The sequence below is a fragment of the Anomaloglossus baeobatrachus genome, chromosome 5, assembly GCF_048569485.1.
Source record: "Anomaloglossus baeobatrachus isolate aAnoBae1 chromosome 5, aAnoBae1.hap1, whole genome shotgun sequence".
Lineage (NCBI taxonomy): Eukaryota > Metazoa > Chordata > Amphibia > Anura > Aromobatidae > Anomaloglossus > Anomaloglossus baeobatrachus.
The window spans coordinates 501,895,318-501,920,196 of record NC_134357.1 but is presented as its reverse complement, the minus strand read 5'-3'; the positions used below and the strand labels follow the sequence as shown (position 1 = coordinate 501,920,196).

Below are 24,879 nucleotides of genomic sequence, written 5' to 3'. Positions count from 1 at the left end.
ACTTGCAAGTTGTTCTCCTATTCGAATCTCCTATGAAGAGTGGCATCATGGGCTTCTCATAACTCTCAAATGATTTGAAAACAAAGATTATTCAACATAGTTGTTCAGGGGAAGGATACAAAAAGTTGTCTCAGAGATTTAAACTGTCAGTTTCCACTGTGAGGAACATAGTAAGGAAATGGAAGAACACAGGTACAGTTCTTGTTAAGCCCAGAAGTTGCAGGCCAAGAAAAATATCAGAAAAGGCAGAGAAGAAGAATGGTGAGAACAGTCAAGGACAATCCACAGACCACATCCAAAGACCTGCAGCATCATCTTGCTGCAGATGGTGTCAATGTGCATCGGTCAACAATACAGCGCATGTTGCACAAGGAGAAGCTGTATGGGAGAGTGATGCGAAAGAAGCCGTTTCTGCAAGCACGCCACAAACAGAGTCGCCTGAGGTATGCAAAATCACATTTGGACAAGCTAGTTACATTTTGGAAGAAGGTCCTGTGGACTGATGAAACAAAGATTGAGTTGTTTGGTCATACAAAAAGGCGTTATGCATGGAGGCAAACAAACACGGCATTTCAAGAAAAGCACTTGATCCCACAGTAAAATTTGGTGGAGGTTCCATCATGCTTTGGGGCTGTGTGCCCAATGCCGGCACCGGGAATCTTGTTAAGGTTGAGGGTCGCATGGATTCAGTATCAGCAGATTCTTGACAATAATGTGCAATAATCAATGATGAAGTTGAAGTTACGCAGGGAATGGATATTTCAGCAAGACAATGATCCAAAACACCGCTCCAAATCTACTCAGGCATTCATGCAGAGGAACAATTACAATGTTCTGGAATGGCCATCCCAGTCCCCAGACCTGAATATCATTGAAAATCTGTGGGATGATTTGAAGCGGCTGTCCATGCTCGGCGACCATCACACTTAACTGAACTGGAAATGTTTTGTAAACAGGAATGGTCAAATATACCTTCATCCAGGATCCAGGAACTCATTAAAAGCTACAGGAAGCGACTAGAGGCTGTTATTTTTGCAAAAGGAGGATCTACAAAATATTAATGTCACTTTTATGTTGAGGTGCCCATACTTTTGCAGCGGTCAAATTTTGTTTAAATGCGGATTGCACATTTTCTGTTAGTACAATAAACCTCATTTCAATCCAGAAATATTACTCAGTCCATCAGTTATTAGATATATGAAACTGAAATAGCTGTTGCAAAAACCCAAATTGTTATAAAGAAAAAAGGTTAACATTAATAGGGGTGCCCAAACTTTTTCATATGACTGTAGATATATAAAAACGTTAAGGCTTTTGGACAAAATGAAAGTGCAAAAACTAAAAACCTCCTAGTCATGAAGTGGTTAAGTTAGCATGTTGACAAATTATGCAAGAAAAAAAAAATACAACAGTTAAGACTAGAAACAGAGAAACTAGCGAAACAGAGGTTCAGTGTTCATACCAAACACAGACTTTACAAAAAAAACTCCAAAAAACAGAGTTTAGGGGCTTTACGAATGCAAACCACTCACGCGAGCATCGTTGTGCCCAGGTACATTCAGTGTTCGGCCCAGTGTGAATTGCTTGCAGTGTTTAAACGGCTCACACTGGGGGTAACAACAGTATCATCTAATGTAGTGTGCAGCAAATAACAGTCATTACTGTGATCCTTAAGTTAACACCAAACCATGGGCATACCAAAAGGCATTGCTTTGTGTTTTCCTTTTGTCCAGTCATGGAGCATTTCCTCACAATTATGACACACAATATGAGGAGCCCAATTCTTGTCTTGATCGTCAAGGGGAACTTGAAAATAGGCAATATATGCACGTGTCACAAATGATTAACCCCTTAAGGACGGAGCCAGTTTTGTCCTTAATGCCCAGGCCATTTTTTGCAATTCTGATCAGTGTCACTTTATGAGGCTATAACTCTGGAACGCTTCAACGGATCCCGGTGATTCTGACATTGTTTTTTCGTGACATATTGTACTTCATGATAGTTATAAATTTAGAACGATATTTTTTGCTTTTATTTGTGAAAAAATCGGAAATTTGATGAAAATTTTGAAAATTTTGCAATTTTCAAACTTTTAATTTTTATGCCCTTAATCCAGAGAGTTATGTCACACAAAACAGTTAATAAATAACATTTCCCACATGTCTACTTTACATTAGCGCAATTTCTGAAACAAAATGTTTTGGGGTTAGGAAGTTAGAAGGGGTCAAAGTTCATCTGCAATTTCCCATGTTTTCAACAAAATTCACAAAACCATTTTTTTAGGGACCACATCACATTTGAAGTGACTTTGAGAGGCCTAAGTGACAGAAAATACCTAAAAGTGACACCATTCTCAAAACAGCACCCCTCAAAGTACTCAAAACCACATCCAAGAAGTTTATTAACCCTTCAGGTGCTTCACAGGAACTAAAGCAAAGTGGAATGAAAAAAAGCAAAAAATAAAATTTTACCTAAAATGTTGCTCTACCCCAAATTTATTCACTTTTAGAAGAAATAACACAACAAAATGAACCCCAAAACTTGTTACCCACTTTCTTATGAACGCGCCAACACCCCACATGTGGTCAGAAACCTTTGTTTGGACAAATGTGAGGGCTCGGAACAGAAGGAGCAATATTTGAATTTTGGAAAGCAAATTTGGCTGAAATAGATTGCGGGCACCATGTTGCATTTACAGGTCCGCTAAGGTACCTAAACAGAAGAAACTCCTCACAAGTGACGCCATTTTGGAAAGTGGACCCCTCAAGGCTTCTATCTAGGGGTATAGTGAGCATTTTGGATCCACAGGTACTTCACAGATTTTGATAACGTTACATTGTCACATTGAAAATTTTCATTTTTTTCTCAAAAATGTTGCTTTAGCATCAATTTTTTCACTTTTTCAAGAGGTAATTCCAAAAATTTCACCCCAATGTTTGTTACCCACTTTTTTATGAGCGCGGTGATACCTCACTTGTGGTCTGAAACCTTTGTTTGGAGAATTGGGAGGGCTTGGAACGGAAGGAGCAATATTTGAATTTTGGAAAGGAAATTTGGCTGAAAAAGATTGCGGGCACCATGTCACATTTGGAGGACCCCTAAGGTATGTAAACAGCAAAAAACCACCACAAGTGACCCCATATTGGAAACTAGGCCCCTCAAGGAATTTATCTAGATGTTTGGTGAGTACCCTGAACCTCCAGGTGCTTTACAGAAGTTTATAATGTTGAGCCATGAAAATAAAAAAATAAAATTTTACCACAAAATTGTTACTTCAACCAGGTAGTTTTTTTTTTCACAAGGGTAACAGGAAAAAAATCACCATGAAATTTATTGCGCAATTTCTCCTGAGTTTGGTGATATCTTGTACGTGGTGGAAATCAACTGTTTGGGCACACTGCAGGGCTCGGAAGAGAAGGAGTGCAACTTGACTGCAAAATTGGCTGGAATCAATAGCGGACGCCATGTTGCATTAGGAGAGCCCCTGAGGTGCCTAAGCAGTGGAGGTCCCCCACAAGTGACCCCATTCTGGAAACAAGACACCTCAAGGCTTTTATCGAGGTGTATATTGAGCATTTTGAATCCACGAATACTTCACAGAATTTGATAAGCTTAGGTTGCCATATTGAAATTTTCATTTTTTTCACAAAAATCTTGATTTAGCGACACATTTCTCACTTTTTCAAGAGGCAACAACAAAACGTGTACTCCTCAGGTTATCTAATTTCTTGTGAGCGCAGGGATACCCCACATGTGGCCAAAAACCTTTGTTTGGATAAATGGGAGGGCTTGGAATGGAAGGAGCACCATTTGAATTTTGGAAAAGTTGAAGTAAATTGCGCGCACCATGTCACATTAGCAGGGCCCCTTGGGTACCTATACATCAGAAACCCCCCACAAGTGACCTCATTTTGGAAACTAGACCCCTCAAGGATTTTCTTCAGGAGTATAGTAAGCATTTTGAATACACAGGTACTTCACAAAAATGTTGCTAGTACACAGTGTCAGCCTTCCTGCAGAGATGTGAGTGTTGTCCACGGGAGAACGCAGCTGCCCATGGCCACGATTTGGGTTCAGGCTGCTGTGGACTTTGGCTCTATTCTACCTGCAGAAAACACTCATCTCCGCAGCATAAATTGACATGCTGAGGCTCGGGAAGCTGCGCCACAGGTCGGTTTATGCTGCAGAGAAAAGAAACACAGTGGGCACGAGATTTCTAAAAATCCTTCCACTGTGCTTCTACTGCACAACGCAGCGTTATGGACGCAGGGAAAACACTCTGCGCCCAAAACGCTGCAAACCCTGATTGTGGGCACAGCGTAAAATGCTACAATGGATGAATGGATAGATGTCAAACATATATATATAATGTCCACCCCCCTCTGCAGATTCTAAGCTGGCGCCCTTTAGTGCCTTTCATGAGACACTAAAGGGTGCCTAGCCTTGAATTTAGCCCAAAAGAAAAAAAAATAATTAAAATAAATGACGTGGGGTCCCCCCTATTTTTGATAGCCAGCTAGGGTAAAGCAGACAGCTGTAGCCTGCAAACCACAGCTGACAGCTTCATCTTGTCTGGTGATCAATTTGGAGGGCTCCCCAAGCTGTTTTTTTTTTTTAATTATTTATAAATAAATAATTAAAAAAAACAAAAACAAACGTGGGGTCCCCCCAAATTAGATCACCAGCCAAGGTGAAGCTGACAGCTGGGGTCTGGTATTCTCAGGATGGGAAGAGCCATGGTTATTGGACTCTTCCCAGCCTAAAAATAGCAGGCCGCAGCCGCCCCAGAAATGGCGCATCCATTAGATGCGCCAATTCTGGCGCTTCGCCCCAGCTCATCCCGCGCCCTGGTGCGTTGGCAAACGGGGTAATAAATGGGGTTGATACCAGATGTGTAATGTCACCTGGCATCAAGCCCAGCAATTAGTTATGTCACGGCGTCTATCAGATACCCGACATAACTAATTGACAGTAATAAAAAAAAAAATTGACAACAAAAAAAAATTTATTTGAAAAAACACTCCCCAAAACATTCCCTGATTAGCCAATTTATTGAAAAGAAAAAAAAAAATCCGCTGTAAGCCATTTGGACGTCCCACGTCGACTCTGGACCTTCTAGAATATGGGGGACACGTTCAGGGAACGTATCCCCCATTTTCTAGGTGTGAGGACCCTCCATTTGAGGAGAGTGGGTGCAATGAATCTGCACCCACCCTCCCTGGGTCACAGCTGCAGTGTGCCGAGCAGCAGCAGCAGCCAGCGTCCTGAACACAGGAAGCTGTCAGCTGCTCGGCACATGTGACCGGCGTCTGCTGTGAAGGAGCCGGAGGAGGGGGCCGCGGGGGATCAGCGCTCCGACAGGTATGTATGACACCGGGGAACACCGGGGGGGATAGGGGATGACTTGGCAGGGCCTGGGGAGCAGGTTTCTGTCGTATGTGTTATGGCACATACGACAGAAACCATAGGAACAGTGTGAATGTGACCGGCGCGCTGCTGTGCTCGGCGGTGCGCGCGGCCATCTTGGATTTTCGGGAGGGGGTTGGGGGTCGGGGGGGGCACTTTGGGGACACCGGGGGACCGGAGGGAACCGAGAAAGAGATTTATCTCCCATCTGACATGTTTGATCATGCCAGATGGGAGATAAATCATTTTTTACCCGCGCAGTCATTTACTATAACTTGATGATCGGTATACGGTGTATACCGGTCATCACGTGACTGGGGACCGGAAAAACCGGCCCGAATCATGATCTCCAGGGTCTCAGCTACCCCCGGCAGCTGAAACCCCGGAGATTTTCTGACGCTGGGGGGCGCTATACACTTTTTTCTGCCCGCCGTTTTAAAACGGCAGAAAGGAATAAGTACCCTTTTTTGGTGCCGTTTTAAAACGTAACGCGGTCGTAATGGGGTTAAATATTGCGCCTTTGACGTTGAAGTGTATAACAGCCACATATATAACAGAAGGTGTCAGGAGTATTCTTACATTTACGCCTACGCAAAGGAAGCCATGAGTCAATCTAAAAACAAAATAAGAGGGTGTTTTTATCAGATAATATAATTTTTTACATTTCAAAACAACTACAATTATATAAAAGTGATGTTTGTAAAACATTAAAGAGGCTCTGTCAGCAGATTGTACCTATGTATGTGCTAATGCTACTGATAGAAGACAGTGACAGCGCTGATGTCAGGAGAGCAGGAGATCGTCACAGCAGGTAATGATCTCATCTAACCTCCTGACAGCAGCGCTCGTCATCCACTGCAGTGAACTGGGCTGACCTATTGATGTTAGCTCAGGTCACTGCACTACTCTCCCAGCCAATGGGGAACATTCTGTTCTTCATTGACTGGGACAGTGACTATGGTATGGATCATCGTGGGACCCCCTTATTGGATTACGCTGTACCCGGATTTGATTGTTCTTTTCAATAAATTGGTGAAAGAGGTAATGTTTTGGGGAGTGTTTTTCAAATAAAACTTTTTTTGTTGTCTTTTTTTATTACTGACTGGGTTGGTGATGTCAGGTATCTGATAGACGCTTGACATCACTAATGCCAGGTGACATTACACATCTGGCATCAACTCCATATATTACCCTTTTTGCCACCGCACCAGGGCAACGGGATGAGTTGGGGCAAAGCGCCAGGATTGGCACGCCTAATGGATGCACCACTTCTGGGGTGGCTGTGGCCTGCTATTTTTAGGCTGGGGAGTGTCCAGTAATGGTGGACCTCCCTAGTCTGAGAATACCAGACCCCAGCTGTCCGCTTTACCTTGGCTGGTGATCCAATTTGGGGGGACCCCACGTTTTTTGTTTTAAATGATTTATTTAATGTAAAATAACAGCGTGGGGTGCCCTCTGTTTTGGATTACCAGCCAAGGTAAAGCTGCCAGCTGTGGTTTGCAGGCTGCAGCCGTCTGCTTTACCCTAGCTGGCTACAAAACATAGGGGGGACCTCACGTCTTTTTTTTTTTTAATTATTTATTTATTTTTTGGCTAAATACAAGGCTAAGCACCCTTTAGTGCCACATGAAAGTCACTAAAGGATGCCAGCTTTGAATATGCAGGGAGGTGGGACATTATATAGGTCTTTCTCATCTATCTATTCATCTTTCTCTCTATCCATTATCTGTCTATCTATCTATCGATTATCTATCTATTATCTATATTATTTATTGCAGTTTACAGCATAAAAAAACGCAGGGACCAACCTGCGGAAAAACCGCGGCAAAAACGCACCAAAAACGTGGCAAAACCGCATGCATTTTCCCCGCAGTTTTGGTGCAGTTTTTTTACCTCAGGTGCGGTAATCTTCAACCCCCAGAAGTTTCTCTAGAAATTTTCTTGATAAAAATCACTTTTCTAGTGCACACATAGCCTAAAACCTCATGCAATAGAAAATGGAAAAAAAATTGTTCCCCAGTGTTAGTGTTGGAGATTTTCCGCATTATCCTGTCCTCTTGCATTTGTCTTTGAAGGGTGACCAGCCTTCTTGAGGGACTTGCAAGAGTTTGTGCTGTTGTAAAGATGTAATATTCTCGAAATCACAAACTTGGAACAACCAACTTCTCTTCCTATGGCTGATAGGGTCACCCTTTGGCCTTCATCTGGACAACCTACTGCCGGAGGGTTTCAGTCACTTTGGAACAGCACAACATTTTTGCAAAGTCAGTGAAAATTTTAAAGTTAGGCTGCCAGCTACATAGGGTTTGTCAGATAATTAAGGAAATTAACATCAGGTGCCAGGTTAACACCAATAACTTGCAGGTATCTGAAAGTGTTCTCTAATTTTGATCAGTGTTCTTTTACATTTATCTCATTTACATATTTATCTATTTAAAATATATTCAGTTTATGAAATAAGCTGAAAATACTGTTAAATACATGTTAGGATCTAATCACATAGGACGACACAATGACCGCAACATTTACATACAGGTATAATATATCTTTGTACCGTGTTGGCTAACACGCAACATTTAGGATATTGTGGGGTCTCTAAATTTGGTCTCCAGTGTATGTGACTGCTGGATATGATGGTAGACATCCATGTGGACCCATTACAATACATTATGTCTGAAAGAGTAGAGAAGAACACACAGCAAGTCCACACCAGCTGCAGAAACAGCAAACTGTGGTAAGACTGATCTGTACACCTCGTACACAGGCAACTCCGCTCCGTAGACTTACACACACGGCTGAGCTCCACAGACGTCGTACACTCATGGCTCTGCTCTGTAAACGTCGTATACACACGTCTCTGCTCCGCTGACGTCGTACACTCATGGCTCTGCTCTGCAAATGTCGTATACACATAGCTCTACTCTGTACAAGTTGTACACACTCTGCTCCGTACACGTCATACACACACTGTTCCGCTCTACAGACATCGTACACTCATGGCTCTGCTCTGTAAACGTCGTATACACACGTCTCTGCTCCGCTGACGTCGTACACTCATGGCTCTGCTCTGTAAATGTCGTACACTCATGGCTCTGCTCTGTACACGTCGTACACACACGGCTCCAGGGTGGATTTGATTTAAATCTAACTGATTTAAATCACGATTTAAATCACGATTTAAATCACTAGTCAGTAAGGCTTGATTTAAATCAGTGATTTAAATCAAAGTTTCTACCTAAACTAGTTCTTGCTACTTTAACATGCAAGTAGATGAAGATTTTTAGAATCACTTTTTATATTACTTTTTTCTCCCCAGTTTAATGGGTTAATCATTCATATTTGGACACCACTGTTCTGTTGTACTTAGGAAGGAGAAAAATAATCCTGAACTTAATAATTTAAATAGATTTATTCAACTGAAACAATAACAACATTACAGCATAAGTTATTTGCTTAAACAAAATATCCATGTTTGTTAACTAATTTGGCTAAACAAAATATATATATATATATTTTAAGAAACTTAGACTGTCAGCCCAGCCGACACATGAAAAACTTAAATACTACTGTCCCTGCTGTCCTCTGTAGCTCACTTGTCGTCATCTTCATCATCATCATCTTCTTCTTTGTTCCTATTCATAATCTGGAAAAGAAAAACAAGCTTTCCTGCTTTATTGGGTCCCAACCGATTTCTCAATTTAGAATGAATGAGTCCAAAGGAAGAGAATATTCTTTCAACGCCTGCAGAAGAAGCTTCTGCTGTTAAAAGTGAAATCATTACTTGAACAGTCTCTAAATCCAAGCGCTAAAGTGACTTCCACCAGTTTACTGGTGTGACCTTCCTTAAAATATCTTCAGCAAACATATATTTCTTGAATGGTTCCCCCTTAGCTCTGAAGTTTATTATAGTTGGCATTAAAGATGGATGATTGCTGGATACCCATGTCATAGCTAACTCCTCTTCCTCAGCACTTAGGTTTTGACCCTGATATTGGATATTGACAATATTTGCCAAAAAATGAGCTAAAGTCAGTGCTTGTCCCATTCGTTTGTTTACTGCTTGTAATTTAATTCTGTCCATGTGTAGTTCTGTTTTTAAGTGTTCACTCAGTTCCTTCCAAATTTCAACAGCATCCGCAATAAAACAGCTATTTTTCTGTATTTTGTTTAAAGCTTGAGAGATGGGTTTCAGGAAGCTCAGCATATGTTCAACATTTCTCTTAAGCTCAATGTTGAGGATTTTGGCCGTGACAGTGCCATCTATTTTATCTCGATTTTCTTCACAAAGTGTCATCAGAATAGGCCAGTTTTTGATATACTGCTCAAAACAGTCCACCACAGAGTTCCATCTAACATCTTGTGGGAGCGTTAGCTTGGTTCCACCCATCCTTTTCAGAGCTGCTGCAGCAAAATGATTATTACGGAAGTATTTAGCAATTTCAACAACATTAGCCTTTATTTCTGGAACACTTAAGTCTTTGGCTAAGAGGTGCAGCAAATGAGCACTGCAACCATATGTTATTAGCAGCTTTGTATTCCCTCCCTGCTCTTCTAAATCTCTTCTCATCTTGGATAGGTTTGAAGCATTGTCAGTGACCAAACTGCGTACTAGACATTTGAATTTTTGTTCACGTCGTTATAGATTTTACTGTCACTTCTTGTAAGTATTCTACTGTGTGTGCATTTCCTGACGTATCAATTGTTTGTGCAAGGAAGACTTTACCTTCTTCTGTTGTTATACAAGCACATACAATAGGATCATTGTGGACATTACTCCACCCATCAATACTTAGGTTAACAATTTTACCCTCCAGAGCTGTTGCACATTGCTCCATTTCTCTGTCGTACACTTGATCCAGCAGTTTCCCTGCAACATCAGCTCTGCTGGGTGGACTGTATCCTGGTCTCAGTGACTGAACCATATTAATGAAATGTGGGTTCTCAGTCAGACGGAAAGAAGAGTTCGTTGCATAAATAAACTGGGCAATTTTTTCATCAATCAACTCTTTTTCTAATCTGCTACTTCTTATCACAAACCTATCTATGGTGGTTCCAGGAGGTAAAGGTTTTTTCTTCCTTTTGGGTGATGGTGATATGTGGCTGTGGGTGTCTGATGATGATGCTGCTGCTAATGAAGCACTATCCTGGATGGATAACTCTGAAACTGTAGAACAGGATGATGGTGATCTTGGAGGTGGATAGTTTCCAGAATCCATGAATTCCCCTAAACAAAAAAAGTCAATGCTGTTATTTTATTGTTTATTATACAATTTCTGCTTATTGTACACAACACATCACTGCCCCTGCCCCAAAAGGAATATTTGTTTTTCTTCATAACTGTACCAAATGACAGTAACATGTAGTAATAATAAGAAATATAATTTTTCTCACACATGACAGTTCAGTCTTTAGAAATAGGATTCAATAAAAATGTTTACCAACCTGAAGATCCTGCCTGTTCAGAAGTGTTTCTTTGGTCATCTTCATCACCGCACTTCTCATGATGTTGCCTCATTCGCGCCACCAGGTCTTGCATCTCTTTGTTGCATCGTTTGCATTTTGCACGCATGCCTGCCTTACCGATAGGTGAAGGAGCTTCATTAAAATATTCCCAAACTGGGTCTCTTTTATGGCCTGCTGCCATTATAAAGAAAGAATGTAATAAACCTCAGATCGTACACACAAACAGATCCAGACTTGTCTGTCTGTGGCTATGCTGCAGTATTGCTCAAAGTTTCACTTTCATTTTCTTGTCTGCTTGCCCTTCCTCCTCCTCACACTTAGATTCACATTCTTCTTGTGTTGTGCAGATCTATTCCACTCCAAACAATCAGAAACATATTGTCTAACTTCTTGGACTTGGCACTGAAGGGGTTGATTCTGTATTCATAGGTTTGTAGAACAATAGGATTAAGGTCTTTTTCTCAACTCTGTTCATGTTGTAATATTTTTGCCGTGAAAAAGAGGCTGGGACCTCTGCGGAGTCAAATTCAGTTTTGAGAACTGCGTAAGTAAAGCGAGCGTCTGTGATAATATAGGAGAGAAACTGCCCACTAATCCTACAGAAACCTCTGGAAGAGCATGGCATTGTGAATGTTACACATATACAGCCTTTATTCTACTAAGTTAAACAACTCAGCTTTATCTCATGATGGAAGAACCTTTGGATGGTAAAATATTTTCCTCAAAAAGCAGTTTATTGAAAAAAATCCGATTTAAATAAAAAAATCCAATTTAAATAAAAAAAATCAGATTTTTTTTTTAAAAAAACCATTGATTTTTATCCACCTTGCACGGCTGTGCTCCGTACACGTCGTACACTCATGGCTCTGCTCCATACACACACTGCTCTGCTTCGTACAAGTCATACACACACTGCTCCGCTCAACAGACATTGTACACTCATAGCTCTGCTCTGCAAATGTCGTATACACATAGCTCTACTCTGTACAAGTTGTACACACTCTGCTCCGTACACGTCGTACACACACTGTTCCGCTCCACAGATATCATACACTCATGGCTCTGCTCTGTAAATGTCGTATACACATGGCTCTGCTCTGTACACGTCATACACACACTGCTCTGCTCCACAGACATCGTACACTCATGGCTCTGCTCCGCAGACGTCGTACACTCATGGCTCTGCTCTGTAAATGTCGTATACACACGGCTCTGCTCTGTACGTCGTACACACACGGCTCCGCTCCGTACACACACGGCTCCGCTCCGTACACACACGGCTCTGCTCCGTACACGTCATACACACACTGCTCTGCTCCACAGACATCGTACACTCATGGCTCTGCTCCGCAGACGTCGTACACTCATGGCTCTGCTCTGTAAATGTTGTATACACACGGCTCTGCTCTGTACACGTCGTACACACACGGCTCCGCTCCGTACACACACGGCTCCGCTCCGTACACACACGGCTCCGCTCCGTACACACACGGCTCCGCTCCGTACACACACGGCTCTGCTCCGTACACGTCATACACACACTGCTCCGCTCCAAAGACATCGTACACTCATAGCTCTGCTCCGCAGACGTCGTACACTCATGGCTCTGCTCCGCAGACGTCGTACACTCATGGCTCTGCTTTGTAAATGTCGTATACACACGGCTCCGCTCAGTACACGTCATACAAACATAGCTCCGCTTCGTACACATCATACACGTCTCCACTCCCTACACCTTGTACACACACACACACACACACACACGGCTCTGCTACATTCACACTGTAAATCCCTCCTGACCCCACACATAAACTTCCCCTCATCCAGCACAGCAGAGTCCTGCACACACTGAGCAGCTGATCATGTGACCCCTGACTCCTCCCCTCCATGTGACATCATCACAGGTCCTGTAAGCACAGAGCAGCCACATATCTAGGCTAAATATCACCACATTCACCAAGGAAGCCGGTCACGCCCACTAACCTGCAAGGAGCCCATACATTCTAGGCTCAATCATCCAGTGTGCAGCTCTGCAGGTGGAGGTATGTAGATTCCCCATTACTGGGAGCATTAACCCCTTCTGTGCTGATAATATTTAGCTGTCCTACATAAACATCACACAGGTTGTTCCATTCCAACAGATAGTTACTTTTAACTCCTTAACGACCTTTGATGTACCATGTGACGTGTTTGGGAGAGAGTTCCCAACCTAGGTGACATGGCACCCCCAACCATTCCAGCAAAATCTGCATGTCAATATGACGCTCCTTCCCTTCTTCACTTTGTACTGTGCCTCAAAAGTAGTTTTTGACCACATATGAGGTACTGGCATACTCGGAAGACACTGCACAGCATGTTGTATCGTTTTTTTTCTCCCATTACCTCTTTACAAATTAAAAACATGGGGCCAAAGAAACATTTTAATGGAAAAATGGTAATTTTCATTCGGTCAGCCCATACACAATTCTCTGAATCACATGTGGTTTAAAAATGTACTCCCTGCACCCCCACATGAGTATCTCAAGAGGTGTAGTTTCCAAAATGGAGTCACTTGTTGGGAGTTTCTGCTGTTTTGGCATGTCAGGGGCTCTTCAAATGTGCCATGGCTTCTGCAATCTATTCCAGGCAAAATTGTGCTCCTTCGCTTCTGAATAGTGATGAGCGGACCCGGACTGTAAGAGTCCAAATCCGCATGGTGTTAAACTTGAAGCTCAACGAAGAAAACAATGGTATTGATCCAATCTATTTTATAATATTTTTATTTTATTCAGATAATTTAAACATGATTAAAATAAGCAAGAAGTTCACAATATGGGAAATCCCAGGCAAAACAGAACCCAATTGTAATGATTGCATTCAGTATTTATAAAGCCTAAGTGGGGTACCAATACACAGGAAGAGTCTTATACGTATAATGCAGATAGTAATCAATTAGTTAAATTTCCTGAGACAGGAGTTTGCACTATAACGTTTGTAAATTACAACCTGTGTTTCTCCCTCTTGACATTATCACATTAGTCTACCCGACTCAAGACAATAATTATCATTAGGGTTACATGAAGTTACTAACCAGTTTTTGCTATCTGCTTGTGTGACACCCGAGCGTCCCGACGCGCGTTTCACCTCTTCATCAGGGAGCGTTCCCTGATGAAGAGGTGAAACGCGCGTCAGGACGCTCGGGTGTCACACAAGCAGACAGCAAAAACTGGTTAGTAACTTCATGTAACCCTAATGATAATTATTGTCTTGAGTCGGGTAGACTAATGTGATAATGTCAAGAGGGAGAAACACAGGTTGTAATTTACAAACGTTATAGTGCAAACTCCTGTCTCAGGAAATTTAACTAATTGATTACTATCTGCATTATACGTATAAGACTCTTCCTGTGTATTGGTACCCCACTTAGGCTTTATAAATACTGAATGCAATCATTACAATTGGGTTCTGTTTTGCCTGTGATTTCCCATATTGTGAACTTCTTGCTTATTTTAATCATGTTTTAAATTATTTGAATAAAATAAAAATATTTTAAAATAGATTGGATCAATACCACTGTTTTCTTCGTTGAGCTTCATGTATAATTAGGTGGTTTCCATGTTTACAATTCATATAGGTCGTGTTTAGTGACTAATAGATATATGGTTTTAAACTTACCCGAGTGCCGGGCGTTGATCTGGAACCGACAACTATGGGAATAAGAATGAAGCAAGTGCTTCATACTTACTGAGGCTCCGGGCGCGGCTGAACTCTGCTCCTGAGGCCTCTACTTCACTTCCTGGGCCACGCATTACCTTCATTGCATATGCACTGCTTTCTCCGCCCACAGGCAATCCTGGCATCTGTGATTGGTTGCAGTCAGACGCACCCCCAGCCTGTGTGATAGCATCTGCCTACACTCAATCACAAGCACTGTCTGTGGCTCTATATTGTACAGTAAAAATTAACAAATCAATTGACATAGGGTCCCCCCATATTATGATACCCATCACAGATAAAGCATTCGGCTACAGGATGCAGCCCTCAGCCATGCGCTTATCTTGCTTGTGTATCAAAATAGAAGGAACCACATGCAACTTTTTTAATTATTTAAATAGTTCATTAAAAAAAAAACCAGCATGCCGTCTCCCCAATTTTGATACCCAGCCAAAATAAAGCCAGACAGCCGGGGACTAGTATTCTCAGACTGTGGAGACCAATGTTTATTGGGCCACCCCCCCAGCTTAAAAATAGCAGCCTGCAGCTGCCCCGAATGACGCATCTATTGGATGCAATAATCCAGGAACTTTACCTGGCTTTTCCTGATTGCCCTGGTGCAGTGGCAATCAAGGTAATAAGGGGTTAATAACAGCCCACAGCTGCCACTAAACCCTAGATTAGTAATGAGAGGCATCTATGAGATCCCCCATTACTAATTTTTAAGGGAAAGTAAATAAACACAAACACCGAAAAAATCCTTTATTTGAAATAAATTACAAAAAAATCCTCTTTCACCACTTTATTAACCCCAAAAACACCCCTGCAGGTCCGACATAATCCATACCAAGTCCCACGATGATTCTAGCTCTGCTACATATCTGAGGTCACAAAGCGTGATCTTAGAACATGACTTGCCAACTGTGAGCTTCAGGCAGAGACTGAGCCCCCCAATCAGCAGTGACGTCACTCAAGTGATTTACAGTCACAGCTGAAGGAGATGTAGTGATCATGTGAAGCCGGTAATGGCTCCGGAGATTTCTTACATGGGATCTTTCTGATGTTACATCGTCATCTTCTCCTCATTCAGGTTCCTACAATATCGGATCCTCTCAGATCTTCTATATAAGAGAATTTTCCTGATTGACCCGTCAAGGATGGATAGGGACAGGGACAAGATAGCGGAGAGGATTTTACATCTCACCCTAGAGATCCTCTTCCGGCTTACTGGAGAGGTGAGAGATTCCGATGACGTCACATTACATAATTCTTATCTATGGGAATAACAGATGGACAGAACTGGAGAGGTGAGGACTCTGGAAATGTCTGTAGTGAGATTTATTAATGTGTCTCTCCATATCCAGGATTACACAGTAGTGAAGAAGACCTCTAGTGATCGCTGTCAGGAGCCTGTGTCTGAGTTGTGGAGAAGACCCCTGAGACCTATAACGGTCCATCTAGCTCACCCCTTGATACATGAGGACATAAATGACCAGAAGATCCTAGAACTCACCTACAAGATGATTGAGCTGCTGACTGGAGAGGTGACACTGCTGGGAATGCTGGGACATTATACAGTAATGCTATGAAGGGATCGGGGGATGACGGTATCATTGTATGTGTCAGGTTCCTATAAGATGTCAGGATGTCACCGTCTATTTCTCCATGGAGGAGTGGGAGTATTTAGAAGGACACAAAGATCTGTACAAGGACATCATGATGGTGGTTCCCCAGCCCCTCATATCACCAGGTAATGGTCAGGAGTAAATAAACATGGTCTATAATTATCTGTATGTGAAGAATGAATTCAGTCCCTGTGTTTCCTCCAGTTCTATCCAGTGAGAGGACAACACCAGAGAGATGTCCCCGTCCTCTTCTTCCACAGGACTGTAAACAACAAAATGCCATTGTTCTTCAGGATATTCAGGTAGATGGAGAAATGTCATTAAATCTAGCTATTAGATTGTTATTTGTAGTATACAGGAAGAAAAAAGATTTTTCCACCACCAGGAGCAAAACAGTAACAATGCAGTGACATGACAAGAATCTGCATAACTAATCTTATGCTAAATAGTTGTAAGTGAAATTTATGTATGAGATAGCCAAGATTTTTGTCTATCAAATGATGGTAGTCTCACATTCGAAGCTGTAGTGGATGGTGAGATATGGAGCCCCGATCTTCGTGATATTTGCCCCCCTGGAGGTCCCAGGTGGCAGATATTAAACCCTTCACCCCTCGAGCCTGTTTTTGCCTTCATTACCGGCCATTTTTTCAATACTGAGCAGTGTCTCTTTGACAGGAAATAACTTTGGAAAGTTTCAACAGATCCTGGTGATTCTGAGATTGTTTTTTCATTTTAGGCCAACATTTTTTGCACTTATTTGTGAAAATATCAGAAATTTTTCAATTGGTCCCCTTAGCATGTAAGCACACCCATGTTGGCGTGCTAACATACTAATCAATGCACAGCATCAGATGCATGGTTGCGCTCACCTCTCTGCTGCTATTGCGTCCGACGCTGGACTTCGGCTCAATGCACATGATCTCGGACTTTTGGTCATGCTTACTACACAGTTTGATGCACACTGAGCCGAAATCCTGGAGTTGGGCGCAATGGCAGCAGAGAGATAAACGCGATCGTCCTCTGATGCTGTGCATTCATTAGCATGTTTGCACTCCCACAGAGGCGTGCTTCCATGCTTAGGGGGCCAACTAGCCATGGGAACTAACACTCTTGCGACTAGTCCAATATTTAAAGCTGTGTGTGTGTGTGTGTGTGTGTGTGTGTGTGTGCTAAAGGAATCCGCACCGTCCCATTTACAATCAAAATTTTGCACAGACAACTCATTTTGACTCAGGGAACATCATAGACTATGTTTTGATGGGAAAATTTAACCCCGCACTTTACAGTTACTCTACTCCCCATTAACGTCAATGGAGCTGAGATTCTGCAAGTCATTAATAGGAGAGAAGCTCTGATTGGTTGCTACAGGCAACAAAGGACATTCTTAGTATAAGAGGCTTATGTGTGGGGTAATATGATTTCTGTAGAGAGACAGATGGAAACAGATAGACATAGGGACAGACAGACAGAAACAGACAGGGAAAAAGACAGATGGAAAGAGACAGACGGGGCAAGAGACAGAGAGAGGCAGACAGGGAAAGAAACAGGCAGACAGGGAAACAAACAGGCAGTCAGGGAAAGAAACAGGCAGACAGGGAAAGAGACGGAGGCTGACAGGGAAAGAGGCAGGCAGGGAAAGGGACAGAGAAATAGACAGACAGAGACAGACAGGGAAAGAGACAGAAATGCAGACAGAGAGAGACAGACAGACATATAGAGAGAGACAGACAGAGACTGGGAGAGCGGGAGAGAGACAGCTACTATCCCTGCAACGCCGGGTACTATGTTACCCAGGATAGTAACTGTCTCTTTGTATCTCTCAAACTCTCCCTCTCTGTCCAGCCTCTGTCTGTCTCCCTCTCCGTCTGTCTGGCTCTCTCTATCTCTTTGTCTGTCTCTTTCCCTGTCTGTCTCTTTCCCTGTCTGTCTCTTTCCCTGTTGTCGGTGTCTATGTCTTTCTGTCTATCTATCTGTCCATCAACATAATATTACCTCACACATAAGCTTCTTATACTAAAAATGTCCTTTGTTGCCTATAGCAACCATTTAGAGAGCCTATTAATGTATTAACCTGTAACTCACAGCTCTATTGACTTTAATGTAGGCAGGTTTTTGGTGAATAACTGTAAAGCGTGGGGTTACATTTTCCCCTCAAAATATAGTTTGACGTTCCCTGAGTCAAATAAGGCTGTGAAAAATTTTGTAATTGTAAATGCGACGGTGCAGATTCCTTTAGCGGACACACATACACACATACATACACTTAGCTTTATAATATATATACATACTGTATATATATATATATATATATACACACACAGTACATATATATATATATATATATATATATATACTGTGTGTGTGTGTATATATATATATATATATATATATATAAAATAGAATGTATTAACAAAAATGTATTCTGCACACAAAAACCACAAAACAAATATATATAAATGTAATTATAATGTCTGTCTCCCCCTCTGTATATATCTCTCTGTCTCTCTCTATCTCTTTGTCTGTCTGTCTCTTTCCCTGTCTGTCTCTGACTGTCTCTGTCTCTTTCTCCGTCTGTCTCAATCTCTTTCCCTGTCTATCTCTTTCCCTGTCTGTCTATCTATCTCTGTCACTTTCCCTGTCTGTCTCTTTCCCTGTCTGTCTCTTTCCCTCTCTTTCCCTGTCTGTCTCTTTCCCTCTCTTTCCCTGTCTGTCTCTTTCCCTCTCTTTCCCTGTCTGTCTCTTTCCCTCTTTCCCTCTGTCTCTTTCCCTGTGTCTGTCTCTTTACCTGTCTTTATCTGTCGCTTACCCTGTCTGTCTGTCTCTTTCCCTCTCTTTCCCTGTCTGTCTGTTTCCCTGTTTCTGTCTCTGTCTCTTTGTCTGTCTCTTAACCTGTCTCTCTCTTTCCCTGTCTGTTTCTTTCCCTGTCAGTCTGTCTCTTTGTCTGTCACTTTGTCTCTGTCTCTTACCCTATCTTTGTCTGTTCTTACCCTGTCTGTGTCTGCCTCTTTCCCTGTCTGTGTCTGTCTCTTTCCCTGTCTGCATTGTGACACGCCAACATTCCATTTAAGGGCGTGGCTGCGCATTCTTCTGAAGTTCTGGCTGCACTGTGGCTCCCAGCTCCATTCGCTTTAATGGAGGCTGATTTTTTGGTGAATAACTGTAAAGCGCAGGGTTAAAATTTCCCCTCAAAACATAGCCTATGACGCTCTCGGGGTCCAGAAGTGTGAGTGTGCAAAATCTTGTGGCTGTAGCTGCGACGGTGCAGATGCCAATCCCGGACATACATACATGCATACGTACACACATACATACACACATTCAGCTTTATATATTAGATATATATATATATATATATATATATATATATATATATACACAGTATATATATACAGTATATATATATATAACAAATATAGTGTATAAATACTAAAATTAATATATAACATATTAAAAATAGAGACTCATATTGGATCATTATATTACAAACTAGAGTTCCCACAGGTTTAAATATCAGACAAGACCTCATTATGCAATATTGATAATACCATGGGTGTTTTTCAAGTTTATATTCTATTTATATGTACATTGGTTTTTATAAAATGATATGTTTTAATTGCTTAATGAATATACAATGAATATACCTGTGATCCATGCATTCGCATATATGACTTACGTATTTCTTGAAGCTGTCTAACCATGATTAAGGCTATACCCTGAAGCGTGTAGGTGTGACAGGATACCAGTGGATTTGCTGAGTCAGTTTTTGGTTTATAATGGGTTCTAAATAAAAGTGACGTTTTAAGCCCTTCTTATACTCACCTGATCAGCGCTAGAGAGTTCTTCTTTTTCAATTTGTGCTGGTTGCATCCATTTCTTTTATGGTGGCTATAAAGTCATCAGTGACCTCACACCTACAGTATAGTTTTACTTGTTTGGCTGTGCTGTGTGGCCTGCGTGGCATATCCTAAAGCACAACTGACGTTCCATAGCACCTTTGGGTTAAATTAGAAGACAAGCAATTCCAGCGCAATCACTGACAAAGGTAAACAGAAAAGCCAAAAAGTAGATGTAGGAGCATAACTATTGTATCTCTGATCCATGGAAAAAGTCACCTGGTCAATCAATCCAGATTTCTGTGGCACCATGATGATGGAAACATCCAAATTTAGGTCGAGCATCAGGAATCAAAAAACCTTCCTTTTAGGCTCTTGATGGTGGAGTTACAGTCCGTGAAATGTTTTCTTGGCACATCCTGGGTCCTTTGATACCTTGGATGGATGTTTGGGCACTAAGATTTATCTAAACATTGTGGCCGATCAAGTTCATCCCTTCATGGTAGCTGTTAACCCTGTGGTAGAAGAACAATGCCCCATGTCACAATGGTTGTATAGTCATGGATTGGTGCCACAAATCTGACAAGAGAGGTTTTCTTGCTTCCCCAGTCTTCACAGTCCTCTAATCTTAATCCTTTACACTATCTCTGGGACAAGATAGAAAGGGTTTGGAATCAATGACTCAATGAATTGCTGAGGTTAGAGATCCATCATACTACTAGATGGGTGTCTCTAATAAAGTGACGATTCAGTGTATGTTTTATACTTGGTGGAGATGACAGGGTAAAGCTGATCATAGACAATAGATGTTTCTGGATCGTCTCGCAATTTTCTGGTTATGGAGACTGCTAGTTACAATTAGGAGCCGACAGGTTGGATTTATACAGGAGACCTGCAGATATGTGATACCTACTTATGTCATGTTTGGTCGTCATGTGAAATTGTGATCTTTACTATTCTTGTGTTAGCTCCAGCTGTCTGTGACTTTTAGAATATTATTTTCAGGGTGAAGATCTGACCCATATTAATACTACAGGGACATATGGGAGGGGTGATGAGCGGTGTAAAGAGGAGATTCCTACAGATAACCTCACAGGTGAGTAGTGACCGCTAAATGCAGAGAAGTCACAGATTCAAGTCACTTGTTACTACTAGAGATGAGCGGACTCATTGAAGTTTGGGTTCGGCGGGTTCAAGCCGGACTTAAATAAAGTTCAGTTCTGGACCCAAACTTGACTTGAACCCCATTGGAAGTCACTGATTGGGAAGTTCAACTTTCCACCCATATACAGCCGGCCATAAACAGATCACTTCTGGGGGAGGGCAGGGTGTTTTCATTGTTTTTTTTTTTGTACACACTACATCCAATAACTCTGATTTTGCCCCAGTGCGAGCCATTCAAACAGTGCCAGTTGCTCTCATTGGGCCAAGCACTGAGTGTATTTGAGCACACTGATCCTTTTTTTTTTTTTTTTATCCAATCAATTTTTATTGTAGGAAGTTACATTACAAAAAAGAGAAATTCAGGTATCATTGGCAATAATACACAAAGAAAACAACGCTGTAACATGTGGTAGTATCACCTTTGATTATGATTCACATTTCCTGTCACACCACCACCAATCATGTCTGATGCAAGTTGCAACTTTTTTAGGTTAATCAATACCCAATACGTATAGAGTCAACCTACCAATTTACTCTTTAATCCTCAAAATGAGGGATCCAAACAACCAGAACCAGAGAGTAAGAAAGGAAGATAAGAAAAGGGAGGGGAGAGAGAGGTGGGGGAGAGGTGGAGAACCATGGATGGTTGCAAGGAAGCAACCAGGGAGGGGGAGGGGGGAGGGAGGGAATTGGATGGCGTTTCGGGGTAGCCCGAGCAGTAACAACAACAGAGATTTAAACACCTTGACTATTGACATGTGGTATGGGTGAACTCCCTGCGTAACACACTCTTTGACCCTATTTGACCCGTTTTTAATTATCAACAGTTTGCCCTGGAGACAGATGCCTGACAGGGGATGCATATACAGAGTTTAGCCACGTGTCCCAAATCTGACGTATTTTGTTTTTGGCGTGGATGGAGTGAGCCAGACAGAACTCGTATTGGCATTGGAGATTAATTCGGTTATATAGTTCAACTAATGTAGGCGTCTTTGGGGATTTCCAGTGCAAACTTATGCAATATCTGGCAGCTACTAGAATGTGAACTAATAAACCCCTGGATTCCCAAGAGAACTCCTCTATACCCACGTTTAGCACTGCCAGAGCCGGATTTGGATTAATACGATTGCCTGTCAGCTCACCCATCAGGCCAAACACCTCCAACCAGAATGAGAAAACCTTGGGACAAGCCCACCAGCAGTGACCAAGAGTACCCCTTTGGAGGCAGCCCTTCCAACAATGTGGCGAATAATTTGGGAGGAACTGTGCTAAGTTGGCTGGGGACCGATACCATCGCAGGTGTACTTTTTTCAGTTGCTCCAGATGATTTATACACTTGGAATATTTTTGGATATTTGCTGATGCCGAGTGCCAGTTTGAAGGAGAGGTAGAGACACTCAACTCCACGTCCCATTTATTCATATAAGGAGATTTTTGCTCTTCGGGGGGGTTATTGAGCCATTTGTATGTCGAGGAGATACCTTTGGATTTAATTATCTTTTTAAATACCAAAGCTTTTGTTGTAGGTAACAGAGGCTTTGACTTTGGAGGAAATTTAGAGGCCAGAAAATGACTTATTTGGATGTGTTGATAGAAACAGCCCTTTAAAGAGGGGTGTTCCCGTACTATTTCATTAAAGGGGTTAACACCCATATCAGAGTATAGATCCGCCAGCACTGTAATGCCCGATCCCTCCCACCTGGCCAGATTCAAAAAGGGGATTTGAGATTCCAACGACTTGAGGGAAATCTCTGAAAGAGGAATCTGAATCTTATGAATCAAGTCATTTCGCCAGACCTCCAGGGAGGCTGACATGGTGGGAACACACGGGGAGAACCGTGAACGGCTCAAATATTATGCTTCCATCATTCTTCTGACCGAGCCCTGGCGGGACAGGAAATTTTCAATCTGAGCCCATCTATGTGAATTACCTGGACGCCACCATTCCTTTAGTGATTCAATTAGTAAGGCTTTATAATATGCCGTTATGTTTGGGGTGCCCAATCCCCCTAAGTCATATGGGGGGTATAACACTTTACCTGCGACCCTAGCCCTTTTATTACCCCAGACAAATTTGTTAGTCAACGATTGAAGTTTCATCAGGGTTTTGTGAGAAATTTTGATGGGAAGGCATCTGAGCACATACAATATTTTGGGTAAGAAAACCATTTTAAAGGACTGTATCCTGGCCATCCAGGACAATGATATTTTTTCATACCTTCCCAATTCCTTTTCTAAATTTTGGATCAGAGGTTCCAAATTTTCTTTAATTAACATCTGCGATGGTGTCAGCTTAATACCCAAATAAGGTATCCCCCTGTCGCACCATTTGAATTGAAAGGCCCCCTCCAGCGCACTCCTGGCCTCCACCGGTACATTAAACGGCAGTATCAAAGACTTTGCCGCATTAAGCTTATAATACGACACTTTAGAAAAGTTTGATAATGTGTTCACCACTGCTGGAATCGACACTGCAAGGTTAGAACAGGAAATTATCACATCGTCTGCGTATAAACCAAGTTTATGTTCAAATTCCCCAACTCTTATACCAGAAATGGCTATGTTTTTTCGTATAGCTTCCGCCAGAGGTTCTACCACTAAAGCAAAAATAGCGGGAGACAATGGACACCCCTGGCGGGTGCCATTACTTATTTGAAATTTAGATGACAGAAACCCCGATGCCAACACTGACGCATTTAGGTAAGAGTAGAGGGCTAGAATGGATGACCTGATTTTCCCCAAGAACCCGAATTTTGTTAGAACTCTCTCCAGGTATCCCCAGTGCACCCTGTCAAAGGCTTTTTCAGCATCAAGAGACAGGAATGCACTGGGTTCACCCGATATCTCCACCAGTCCAATCAAGTCAAGCATCCGTCTGGTGCCATCCTTAGATTGCCGGCCTGTCACAAACCCAACTTGGTCTGGAGCCACTAAGGTCGGGATCACTTTATGAAGTCTATCTGCCACTAGTTTGGCATAAATTTTAACATCACAATTTAGGAGTGAAATGGGCCTAAAATTACCCGGGGTGTCTGCAGGTTTCCCTGGCTTTGGTAGCGTGATAATAATCGCTTCTAAGTTGTCTGGGGAAATTGACCCTTTATTTTGCCAAAAATTGAAGGTTTTTGACATAAAGGGGGACAGAGTGGATGTAAATTGTTTGTAATATTCGTATGGCAGCCCATCGGGGCCCGGGGCAGAGTTAGACTTAGTCATTTTGATGGCACCTAGGATTTCATGTGTAGTAAAGGGAAGATTAAGTTCCTCTAATTGCTCATCTGAGACCCGGGGAAGATCCAGGGTGTCTAGGAAACCCTGTATATCCACTTGAGTCGGCTGTGACGTATTGGCATCATATTTTAGATTATACAGGGCCTCATAGTATTTCGCAAATGCTTCTGCTATTTCAATGGGATGTCTAGTGATTGTTCCGTTTGGGTCCCTCAGGAATTCTATTTTAGATTGGATCTCACGTTTTTTCGTCCTTCTTGCCAATAAGGACCCTGCTCTATCCCCCATAGCATAAAATGTCGATCTATTTTTTTAAGATTATGTTCGTATTTTTGCAGGAGTAGGGATCTTAATTGGAATCTATGGGTTACAATTTCTTTAGTCAAGTTAGGGGATGCTTTGGCTTTATTCAGGGATTCAAGGTGATGAATACGGGTTAATATATATTTAATATCTGCGTCTTT

The 24,879-nt window shown here is 42.0% G+C and overlaps 1 protein-coding gene across 1 annotated transcript in view; it reads left to right on the top strand.

Annotated features, from left to right (window-relative positions):
* LOC142312836 (uncharacterized) overlaps window positions 1–24,879 on the top strand; it is a 149,960-nt gene that overhangs the window by 25,096 nt on the left and 99,985 nt on the right. Inside the window, 5 exon segments of the mRNA XM_075351820.1 lie at window positions 15,653–15,797; window positions 15,927–16,106; window positions 16,189–16,312; window positions 16,392–16,489; window positions 21,026–21,116. Of these exon segments, the coding sequence (XP_075207935.1) occupies window positions 15,653–15,797; window positions 15,927–16,106; window positions 16,189–16,312; window positions 16,392–16,489; window positions 21,026–21,116 (638 nt within the window).